Raw genomic sequence first — 12,328 nt, 5'->3', positions numbered from 1 at the left:
AACGTGACTCTTAATCTCCCTAATGTTTCTTTCTCCTCCCTCCCCCTCCCCCTCCAGCTTCATTCTTAGTTTTTGCTCTCGTCCCAGCTTTCTCTGCGAGGTCACGCCGAAACACTTGTACTGGTTCCCTGAATGAGCGCCTGATTTTTTCTTCCATCAGTAGTTCAAGTAGCTACAACTGCAGTTCTTGTATTTTCAGACCTAGAAGCAATGTGCTCATAGCACAAAGCCTGATCGGTTTACCTTTACCATCATTTCGTAGCGTAATATGCCTTGTAAGTTGAGACTTTGCGATTCGTCGCCAGCCAGTGAATTAAATTTCCATATAGTCCGTTATATTAAATTTTTACGTTATAATATTGTAGCGAATCCAAGAACAGACTTCAAGAACTTTTTCTATAAAGACCTGAAAGCATTTGCGTAAGGAATTTTTCGAATATTGATGCTATTGCATAAGGGCTTTTCACATCCCATTTGACTGTAATAGATGAAAAAGGTTACGTACTTCAGCGTATGTAGGCGTGTGGCAAGGGATTGGATCGATCTTCCGCCTAAGTATTAAGCGTGACTTGGGCAAAGGGAGAAGAGAGAAGCAAGAAGGGGAGAAAGCTTAATACCTTCCCCCCTTCCCTCTCCGTCCTCTAAAATCTACTCTCCCCTAACCCATAAGGAAGGACTGCTACTCTGTTTACTCTCTCCCAAAACATCCGTTTCTCCTCGCTCCTCGCCGCTGGGGACGTTTCACGAGGAGGAACGTCTGCGACTCAGCGACAGAAATTCCATACTGATGACGTAAATCAATGTTTACATAATAAACCCGGTAGTCATGGGGTTCCAAATGCAAATTTGCTCAGTTTTACGTTTGTCATGGTCGATTTTGGTAAAATATTGTGTTCATCTGCGAACGAGCTCCAGCAAAACTCAAATGCTTCTTCTAGAGAATAGTGTATCCCACAAATATTGATTGTTTTGTTGTAGGTTTACATTTGACCCTTGTGGCCTTTTGTCTTTTGTCTGTCATTCGTAAACAATAGCTAAAACAATGTAACTACTCCGTCGTCCAACCAGCGATTATGACCGGATTCCGGACAGATTTTACGTCATCAGTGTGGAATTTCTGTCGCTGAGTCGCAGACGTTCCTCCTCGCGAAACGTCCTCGGCGGCAGAGAGCGAGATGAAACGGCTGTTTTCGCAGGCTATGTTTACTCAGGCTGGAGAATGTTCGGAATATGGGACTTTCCCCAGACTCCCAAATCTTCTCCTGTTCCAGACCTCTAACCAGCTTTTCGCAAAACACAGAATGGATGTTAAAGAAAACACAATAATAATAACAATAATAAAAATTTATAACGCGCCTTTTCATGCAAATATGATCAGAAGCGCGTGACAACAGGTAAATGTTAAAAGAAAATAAAAGCTAAAATGAGCTTAATAATTAAGGCTAAGAGTAAACAACGCTAAAAATTAAATAAAGATTAAAACACTAAATATATTACATAGTAGGTTAAAAACATTACATGTCAAAAGTTAGTCTAAACAGATGCGTTTTAAGTAAAGATTTAAAAAGTTCAAAATTGTCCTCAAGACGGATGTGAAGGGGCAGATTGTTCCATAAATCAGGGGAAGCAGATGAAAAAGCACGATCCTCTAAAGTCTTTTTCAGTTTTAAAAAAAGGATACTTTAAGATAAGACCGCTAGCTGAACGGAGATTATAGCGCGGCTGTTCTTTAATAGCACATCGTCATTCATGTAACTCATTCTCTCTTGTGTAGCTGTAATCTGATCGGATGTGAGAGCCACCTGCTTGAGGGTTTGGAGGGAGTTGTAGTGAACGTTCTTTGCCCTACCTTACGCCCAACCCCCAAGCCAGGAGATTTAATTGCACCCGGGCTACCGTAGTGCAATAACCTAGCCATTACTAACATCGTTACGAAAAAATTGTCTTTGTTCTAGACCTATAATGCATGCGTGGGAAGGTAGAGTTTCCCTCTCCAAGACCGACATGTTTCTTAACAAGATGTGCGTGACTAAAGCGGAGTACAGTGAACATGGCAAGAGTATGGAGAAAAATTTGACTCGTAACGTCATGGATGCACTTCGCTCAGAACTGATGCTATAACTGTGCGCCATGAAGAGTCAAAGCAAAGATGGTAAAAGGCTACGAGGAAGCTGTCTTTGTTGGTCTGTGCCTCTTAGGTGATCAAAATTTCTTGCGTGACATAAATTATAGACCATCAACTATGTGCGTATGACCCTTGAGTTAGAGACATGTAAGGAAATTGCCCGGCGTCCCCGTCAAAACCACTGGTTTTGTGACTAAAAATTTCTACCGCCTGTTGTTCACTGTCATGAAAAAAAAATCTATTCCAAATACGGGACTCAATTTTACAGTTGGTAACGGTTTTAGCACGGCTCTTCATACATTCGTCTTTCTTCTATGTTGACGGAAATGATTTTCATGTCAGACACATCTATAAAATTTACACCCAAGGCCAAACTATTTGCAATGCAAACATGCAGTCTGTTTGGTCCTGTAAGGAAAAAAAACCCTTTGCTGATAGAGCTTGCTCTTTTATTATTGAGGCAAATTTTGATGAAGTGTTAGGCTCAATTTCCGCCGTTGTCCGGAGTCCGGTTATTGATCTTCCCCGACACCGGCTGGTAGTCGGGCTTAAGGAGATGCATAATACTGGAAAAGTGGGAGCCTTAGTAAATGTGCTACCTCTTTATTGTTATTTATTTATTTATTTTAATCCCCCTCCCAATGCATGATTTCTTTGTCTGTTTTATTAATGGTGCAATTTTGGTGCTGAAATGCGTTTCCTATTAGTTTCTCTAGCGGAGTCGGAAAAGATTACAGTGGACCGCGAGGTAGGGGAAAAAGGAGAGGAGGAGTGGGTATGAGCCGGACTTTGTTTCTCAGAAGCAGATTAAGTTCTAACCATGTGGTTGCCCCTGTTACCCAACTGTAACTTAACCTTGTAATCCATAAAGTAATGTCCCTTTACAGGTACTTATTGCTACCTAGCTAATGTGTGTAAAGATTAATACAGGTAATCTTTTTTCTCCGTCAAGACCTGCGCGAATATTATTTCTTGGACATGTCTTTGTTTTCGAAGGTGTCGAGTAAGTGTTCACTCCCAAATCTTCTCTTCCCTTTATCACTAAGAATTTGTCCGCTCTTCAAACATGTCACAGTCCAAGCTCATTGACAGGTTGTATGTGTACCGCACGATACGAAGTAGGAAAGTGAAAATGAAATATTTATACTACAGTTAATTTTTTATTATTATTTCAGTTCCTTTTTTATTTTTCCTTTGTTTCAAATTCTTTAGCAAACATTTCTATACCCCAAAACAGGGAAAAACAAACATTAACTGAAATGAAAGATCAACTGCAACCTTACGTCTGCCTAATGAAACTGAAGAAAGTTGGCAAGGCTCACGTCCTAAAGTAGAATGAGTTACAATTTCTATCAATATTAAAGGATTAAGAAATGGCGCTATTCTATTACTCAGGCTTGTTAAGGCATGGGTCACCTCTTAATTTGCATAATTTTGGGAAGTGGCATTTGGAACAATTGTTTTGATCAGTCGTCAGCCTAGCCTTAACAATATGTGACATATTCATTGTTGAAACATTAGTCACCTGGCCCGGGTTGCTTGAAGCATGGTTAGTGCTAACCAGCGTTAAATACCATGGAAACCTATACATTTTGATACCTCTTAACCAACGGTTAGCGCTAACCAGGCTTCGAGCAACCGGCCCCTGACCTTCAAATGATCGTTAACGCTCAAAGTGTTCAAATTAAAACTGGGGAAAGGAAATGAAAGAGCAGCAAATATTCTTAGGCACCAGCGTTTTTCCCATGGCCTGGATATTATGAAATAGCTCTGCATGTATGCCTAAGTGGAGCAAGGATTACGAAATAAAGAAAAATAGGTCACGTGGCTTATAAAAGACTTTTAAAATAACTCTTAATAAATGCTTTAATCCACCTTGCAAGGCTAATTGACAATCCAGACAGTTTCGATGACAATTTGATGAGAAGTATTTTTAGTCTGAAGTTTAAGAACCTTGGCCCGACATGAGAAAACAGGTTTTGTGACGTCATGGTCCGAGGAATGTCACGTGATGCTTGGGATGAATTTTCCAAAACTATTTTAGTGAGATATGTTTTATCATATCTTTGTGGAACCCTTTACTGGATCCTTCTGCGTCATTAAAAAAGATGTTTGCATTCTCTGTGGGGGGTCTTTTTAGCCTTTCAACCAAGAGAGGATAAAGGGTCTAAGAGAACTACCCTTCCTTCTAAATAACAATGCTAAAGATTCTATCTTACTACCAGACGGTTCTCACTTAAACTGTCTACTTTATGCGGATGATTTACTTCTAATATCTAACTCGGCAGAAGGTTTGCAACAAAGTCTTGACAGACTATCAAAATACTGTCAGGATTGGCTTCTTAAGATTAACCTAACTAAAACAAAAGTTATTGTATTTCAGAAGAAGAGTAGAAAATCAGCAATGGATAAACACAATGTTATGGTTAGCAATGACAACATTACCTAGATTTTCTAAAATTACCTATTCACATCATCAACAAACTGTTCAATACACTATTTTTCCCAATTTTAAGATATTTCTCCGAAGTTTGGGGAATCTATGATAAAAGTGCCGCTGCTGGGATAAAGACTCCATTGAGAAAACACATAAACATTTTTGTAAGATGTGTCTCGGTTTAAACAAACGTTCACCAAATGTTGCATCGAGAAATGAGCTTGGCAGATTATCTCTCAAATAACAATGAACATTTTCAAGTTTTGGATTCACCTTGAAAATCAACCCCCTGACAACACCGCTAAACTCTGCTTAAACATATCGGATAAAATGGCCGAAGAAAATAAAGCAGGTCTAATAAATAAAATAAATCTTTTGTGTGCACAACTTAAAATTAATAAACAATCAGTTAAATTTAAAAACCCTTCTATTTTCCTATCCAAAGCTGAAAATAATTTGTCAAAACATCTAAAAAACCACCAGCTAAATTTGATAACAACAAATAAAAAACTAAAATTCTACAGTAACTCCATCTTTAAACATGAAACAAATTCCTCTGAATTCATCAATCACATCCGGAATCCAGAACACAGCAGGCGTGTAGCTTCCAAATTTAGGATAGGAAATCATTTAAAAATAGAAACTGCATGGACGATTTACAATTCCCAAAACTCCTGACGACCTTAGAATCTGTGATCACTGCAACCTAAATTCGGTTGAAATTGAACTGCACATATTATTTATATATCACTGTGATCTATACTCTGCTTTGAGAAAGACTCTTTTTTGTTAAAATCAACGACCGAAATACATTATTTACAAATTACAATATCCATGATCTGTTTTCTTTTTAACATACATACATACATACTTTATTGGCTCGTCCCCACGGGGCTTTTCAGAGTCAATTTTACATTACAAAATTATAAACCAAGTACATGACAATAAGAATATAACAATGATAAAAGAAGACAAAGGTCAATAAAATTAATTAAATTAATTAAATAAAGCAGTCATTAAGAAGCTTTTGCCTGAGTAAACACTTGAATTCCGTCACGGATGGGCTAAGTTTGAGCGCAGGCTGCAACTCATTCCAGAGAGAGGTTGCTCTATATTGAAAGGTCCTTTGGCCGCTGGCAGTGCGGAAGAGTGGTATGTTCAAAAGTTGAGAATTTCTCGTATTCCTTGTCGAGACGGCGGATCTTCCAACGAGCTTTGATGTCAAATACTCCGGAGCACAACTCGTCATGCACTTAAAAACCAGAACAGCAAAACGAAAATAAAGTTGTTGCCTGATTGGTAGCCAGCGCAAGTCTTTTAGCAAAGGAGTTATGTGATCGAATTTTTTAGCGCCGCTCAAAATACGACAAGCGAAATTCTGTACTGCTTGGAGCTTGTCCAGATTAGTTTGAGTAGTATTGCTCCAAACAGAAGAGCAATAGAATAATTTACTAAAAACTAAGGCATTTATAATAATAATTAGCGCGTGTTTATTAAAAATATGCTTAACGCGGTTAATTTGACCCAAACGTGACATGCATGAGGATACAGTAGAAACAATATGCTCATTATATGTTAAGTTAGAGTCCAGTGTGACACCAAGGTCTCTTGCAGCCTTAACGGGCTCGAGTTCCTTCCCCAATAGAAATAGCCTAAAGTCGCTAACCTTAGCAGTCATTTGCCGGCTGCCGAATATCACTAGTTTTGTTTTATCTGGGTTGAGTAAAAGCTGATTATCAAAGCACCAATTCCTAATGCTTAACAAGTCCTTGTTCATTTTTTCTATCGTTTCGTGCTGATCGCGGAGTTGAAATGACATGAGAAGTTTGGTATCGTCGACGTAACACTGCGATGTACAATTTTCTGGCACAGAAGGGAGATCATTAACGTAGATGTTAAAGAGTAATGGGCCAAGGATGCTCCCTTGTGGAACGCCAGAACTAACAGGTAGTTTGGTCGACAGAGTTGTATTTATTCGCACAAATTGGTATCGCGAGGTTAAATAGCTTCCGAGCCATTTTATCGCAACAATACTGATTCACATATCAGTAGGCTAACTGCTAATTTCGTCTTTCAAGAATTTGAAAGACGAAATAAACATAATTAATTCTACCATTCCATTATATCTTCATTTCCTTAAATTTAGCTGTTTATTGTTATTTTTTAATCGGTAACACCTGTACAAAATGGTAATACTGAATAAACTTGTTGTTGTAGTTGTTGAATCAATCCCCCATATCGGCCCTCTATTCATCGTAATCCCTCTAAAGTTATTTTTGGAAATATCGGTTTTCCCGCGGATAATATTTCCTCGCGCGTTGCGTGGAATTTCGTGGACGAATAAAAGTGCAAAAGCATGTCGGGAGGGCGAGAGTTGCGATGAATGCAAAACAAGAGAGGATAAAGATAGGCTCGATTTCCGCCGTCTCCCGGGTCCGGTCTTTGATCCTCCCCGATGGGATGAGTGTGGCCTCATTTCCCCAAACAGCGGCTGGTAATCGAGCCTAGGATAAAGAGGGTTTATCCTCTCTTAATGGGAAATGATAATCGTTCTTTGAGAGTTTTTTCTTTATTTGAGCATGTATCATTCAGTCGGCATGAACATGAGAAACAGAAAACGGTCAGAAGTTAAGTTTTGAATAAAGCGTTGACAGGCTAAACACGACCCATAAGCTCGTGAGTGTGAAAACGTGACCGCCTCTCTGGCCTTAGAGTGTGCTTCAAAACAACAACGGTTTACCTTTTTTTTAACTAGGTTATGCAGTGTATAGAGTATTTTAATTATGTAGTGAGCAAATCTCAGTTTGGCAGCTCTAATGAGTCTCCCTGGAGTCATACATTGACATTGAGAGGTCATGAAGCATTGAGTCATTGTTTTGTGGTTTCCTGTGTGGCTTACATAGGATAAATTTGATCGATCAGATGCAATTGTTAAGCACAAATTTTCTTTGACCTCTTTTTAAAAAATCTGAAGCTTTTTCTTGCAGCGTTATTAAAAAAACCTTTTAGTAATGATTTTAGTTTCTTTGGTTTCCTCATAGTGCATGTATCTACATGCGTGTAGCTTTTGGTCCGTAAAGGTGATGATGATTTCCTGCTACAGGTATGTTCTGATTCTAGGCGATCTTCACTGTTTGCTGCACAGGAAGGGTGTAATGCCCTTCCCTCGTAACGTGAGTTTGGGCCGCCTGTGTATGCAGGATGCCAAATTCTCACGGTAAATTAACTGCAGATCCGAATCGTCGCTTAAAACGAAGATACACCAAGAACATTCTTCAGGGACTGATGCAGTCCATTTTGTTTTTCTTGATGCCAGTGAGTCCTCAGATCGGAGCGCGATGTAGTGTAGTTCTTTCGTTATAAATTACTTTTTCTTACACTTGCTTTCCTGCAGTCCGTCGCATCGACTCGTTAAGACTGCTTGCAGTCCGCCTTTTCTCTTAATATCCGTCTAGTTCTTATCTCATCCAGCGCGATTCCAAACCACGACGTTATGTATTACAGAGACGAGACGAGAAAAGACGGATCTTATTTTTTCTTCTCGGGCTTACGCCCTCGTTTCTCGCGGCTTGCGGCTTTGCCGCTCGCGTGCTTAGGTTTCGCGTGCAGCAACTTTTCAAAGAAAAATAAGACACTGCTCGCAGTCTGCGACTCGTTTTCCAACGGCTGCAATCTACGTACGCCTCCGCCAACATATCAGTTGATTCGCGAACGTCACGAAGCATTGTGTGGGCCTTTGCGCGCCTGTCAACATTGGTAAAATTAAGGACATATGATTGGCTATCACTTAAACCTCTTGGGAACAACAGGCCTCAGAGAAGATCTAAAAATATCTTTAGAGGGATTACGATGGGTAGAGGGCCTATATAGGGGATTAATTGTCTTAGCCCCTTTATCCTCACTTGCTTTCAACCCATGCCTTACCTTGCCTGAGCATAATTTTAATAAACTACATACGTCACCTTATCGATCAAGTTCTATATTCTCAACACTTCTTTCAATCTGATCAGAATGCAGTTTTCACTTTTTACTTTCTCATTATTTACTTCCGGTTTGTTAAAATGTTATATTCTCTTAAAGTTTTACCCGGAAACAGTAAATGAGAATATTTTCCTTGATCAATTGAATCGATACAGCCTTTAAAAGGAAAACGAGGCGAGAATTTGCCAGAGGTATCGACGATACCCGAAGCGCACAAGTCAAGCCCCTCGCGGTTGCATCTTCCTCTGCAATGATGGGGGCGTTTCCAGGTGCACGGATAGTGGCGACAACTTTGAGTTTGTGTACAGCTGCGATTCTGGCTGAAGGTAAGGTTGATACAGTTCTATTTTTATGAGTTTATTATAGAATACAGTAAAGAAACAGGCTCGAGTTACTTGAGATTTTTAGGGGGTGGGGTGGAAACATCAAAACAGTTTTCTCAACTCGAGATAAAACTTGGCACTAACAAAAAAATAAGTGCACCACCCGTAGCAGTATATATTTTACCCTTATTTTTACCATAAACATTTTACATCCTCAGTTTGAAAATTTGAGTTTGATGTTCTTATCCTTCTCTTTTACTGTATGATCAAGGTTCATCAAGCAGTTTAGTTTACGCGTACTCGTATATCCCTTGTGACACTGCTGAATGGTTTCTTAATTTTCTTAAAACTTTACGGACCGCTTAACAACAATTCCGTCTTATTGAAAAAAGTAATTTGGAAACATGCAGAGTGGCCAATTTACAGAAAATAGCTTTTGACCGAACCAAAATGAAGCGCCATTCCACCTCGCTGATTGTTCCATGACCCAATGCTCTACAATTTTCATTTCAGGACAAAGTCTTCTGCAGCATGGAACAGTTAATTTCACCGTCGTATCTCCAAGCCTGCTCCACTGCAGAACCGTGCAATATCCTCAGGTATTCTCCAGCTCCAGTAACATCCGTGTTCTCGCATCCATCAGCCACGAAAATGAATCACTAAGTGTGCACGATTCAGCAGTCGTTTGGACTACGGATGTGACACAGAACAGCTTCCGTATTTGCGTGCTGGAGTCAGGCGTTGGTACAAATGGATCTGCTGTAGTGAACTGGATTACGTTTCGTGGCACGCCCTTTGGCGCCCTCGACGGCGCCGCCTCCTTTAACGCGTTCACCAGCGGAACAAAATGTGAAAGAGTTGACTTTGCTCAGGTATGTTTTCGATGTAGCGTTGTCTTCTTTTAAACGTTCACAAATTATTTGTAAAAACCAAGAGGGCGTCTTAGAACTGGTGAAATTTTCCAGAGATTAAGCTTCAGGGGAGGGGAGGATGCTTTCACCCTACCCGCATTAGTAGAGAATTTTGGGTATGATTGCTAGGGGGGACGTTAAATATTCACTTCTGTAGTGTACTGAAATTCGATAGCGAATTTACACCGCAGGAGTTAATGCTAATCGAGGGACTTTAACTTAACGTCCAGTTACATTCTAAACGATCAGCTAAAATGCCATTTAGGAATAGGTCTATTTTTAGACACCAAGGATCATTGCGTTTTTAGGGATTTAGTTAGAAAGAAAAACATGGTAAAATAATAGTTACTATTGACTGTTAATTCCAAAGTTTTTTTACGGGGAGGGGTCAACTGTCTACCTACCTCTCCGTCAACCCAATGTAACACTGACTTCTTACTTAGAACAAATTGATGGGTAAGGGGAGGGGTAGGCGGACACCCTAAGAATCTTATAATGATCCGAAGGCGACCTCCGAGGCAGTTGTTGTGGTGTCAGTACAACGTAGCTCTTGAATTTTTTTGTATTTATTTTTAGAACAAATAATGTGATTTCCCTCCCTTCATCTCAGTTCTGATCTTCCAACTCCTTACCCTTTTCCGCCATACAAACACTTTTCGCCAGTTTGTTAGTCTTTCAATCCACAGTGCAGTAATGTTATTATATTGTAGGAAAAAGAACAGTTGCCTTTCCGATCTGTTATTAACGTATGTCCATTTGCAAATGAAAAATGCCACCTCCGCAGCATAGGTCAAGGCCTTAAAGGAGAACTGAAGTAAAAAAATAACCATTTTTTAAATTAATGCTTAAGACCCGAACACTAATGTTTGACGTCTTTTTTGTGATTTTTTGCCTTTTTTCCAACTCGAAAAAATGGTTTTGCTCGCTGTTATGGGCCTTTAGCATTGCGGCTCAGAATCGGCCCGTCAGCGGTTGTTTTCGAAGCGTGTGACGTCACGTATGGGGAAGAAACGCGATGCTCCACAAAAAGCCCACTGAAGGTCTTTTAAGCTGAAGAACCCAAGCTCGATGTCCAGCTGTCTTCAAGGAAAAATTGTACCAAAAATGCGAAGGATAGCATATTCTAACAGTTTGCCACACGCTTTACTGTATAGGCTTAATCTTTAAATTCGGAGATCTCCTCGGGATAAAAGTGGGGATGATTCGACGTTGGCGCGACACTGTAAACAAGAACCGCTAGGTAACTTAGGTTTACTGTACATCTGTTTGAAAGACGTACGTGTAGCAGAAATATTAACAAAGTAAAAATATGAAATTTGTACATCAAGGATTTTAATTGCTTGCAGCAACTTGTAAGCGTCGATTTATTTTGTAATTAAACATTCTCTTCTTTATTGATTTTGGTCAATTAAAGTGTTCCCTTTATTACAAGCTGTACAGGTTTCAAACTTTCCCGCTGGTGGCATTTATTTATTATTTGTACACGCACCGGCAGAAGTTGCCATAATTTAATGTTTTAATGAGGTTATTTAGTATGAAACTGGATCGTTTCGACGGTGTTCTGTGTTATTCTCGATAAGCTCAAAGGGCACGATGACGGGGCACTATTCTACAAAGCACGTTTGTTTGAACATGGCGCAAGTTGGCGATAAGTGAGTCCAACCTTTCGTAATTTTTGAGAGTTACGAGGAGAAATTTTCCGGTATTGCACAACGCGAACCGTATAAATAAAGCTATTCGTAGCACAAGGTTTACTTTCTATCGTTGTGTTCGTTGTCTTTCGTAGTTAGTAGTGTTATCGGGATATTCTAAATCTTTCATCATGGTCTACTGTAGCGCTGTGGGTTGCAATAATGATTCTCGATATGTTGGTAGAAAGCAAGGGGTAAGCTACCACAGATTTCCCACTGATGATAAGCTCTTGAAAGAGTGGCTGGCGAAATTATCCCGGCTAGATCTTGTTGTTACAAAAGATTCCAGGGTATGTTCGCTTCACTTCGAACCTGAATGCTACGAGCGTGACCTAAAAGCTGAACTTCTTGGACTTAAATCTACCCAACATCATTTGAAGCCAGATGCAGTGCCAACAATTTTCGATCACCGTCCGAAAAAGAAGCCGAGACTATCATCTGAGAGGCGCCTCCAGGAGAGATCTAAACAACAGGTAAGGATTGTCAATTCGTATTAAAAAAAAAAGAGTTTGCGTGCTGATCTTATGGTAGACTATTATCCACGGATGTTCATAAACGCGGTCACGCAATGTTAAAACCTGCAATAATGAAAAGGCCCTTTGCTGTATTTTCTCATTGGAATATTAATCATTTTCTAAATCTGGGTTGGTGATAGAGGCTAATTCCTTCTATTGCAGTTCATTAGCTCTGTGACATCCTCTCACCCTGCCCTACCTGTTGCTGTTGGAGAACCTAGTACTTCAAGTGCATGTGACCAAACAGCCAGCCCCAGTGAACAAGTTCTTGAGGAACCTGAGAATGTGAAGATCGCATCGGTTCCTACTAGCTCGCCTATAGAGACGCATGATTTTGGATGTCAA

The 12,328-nt window shown here is 39.9% G+C and overlaps 1 protein-coding gene and 2 pseudogenes across 1 annotated transcript in view; 2 read left to right on the top strand and 1 right to left on the bottom strand.

The window, feature by feature from the left end:
- The window catches only part of LOC140934210 (uncharacterized), a 129,491-nt pseudogene that overhangs the window by 623 nt on the left and 116,540 nt on the right, over nucleotides 1–12,328 (bottom strand).
- Nucleotides 9,326–12,328, top strand: part of LOC140935915 (uncharacterized) — a 61,212-nt pseudogene continuing 58,209 nt past the window's right edge.
- LOC140935917 (uncharacterized) overlaps nucleotides 11,194–12,328 on the top strand; it is a 2,909-nt gene continuing 1,774 nt past the window's right edge. The window contains exons 1-2 of the mRNA XM_073385491.1: nucleotides 11,194–11,941; nucleotides 12,146–12,328. The exon at nucleotides 12,146–12,328 is cut by the window's right edge and continues 1,774 nt beyond it. Coding sequence (XP_073241592.1) covers nucleotides 11,600–11,941; nucleotides 12,146–12,328 — 525 coding nt within the window. The 5' untranslated portion in view covers nucleotides 11,194–11,599. The remainder of the gene's footprint in view (nucleotides 11,942–12,145) is intronic.

This window comes from Porites lutea, chromosome 4, assembly GCF_958299795.1.
Source record: "Porites lutea chromosome 4, jaPorLute2.1, whole genome shotgun sequence".
Lineage (NCBI taxonomy): Eukaryota > Metazoa > Cnidaria > Anthozoa > Scleractinia > Poritidae > Porites > Porites lutea.
Note: the sequence above shows the minus strand (reverse complement) of the source record. Positions and strands in the feature narration are given on the sequence as shown.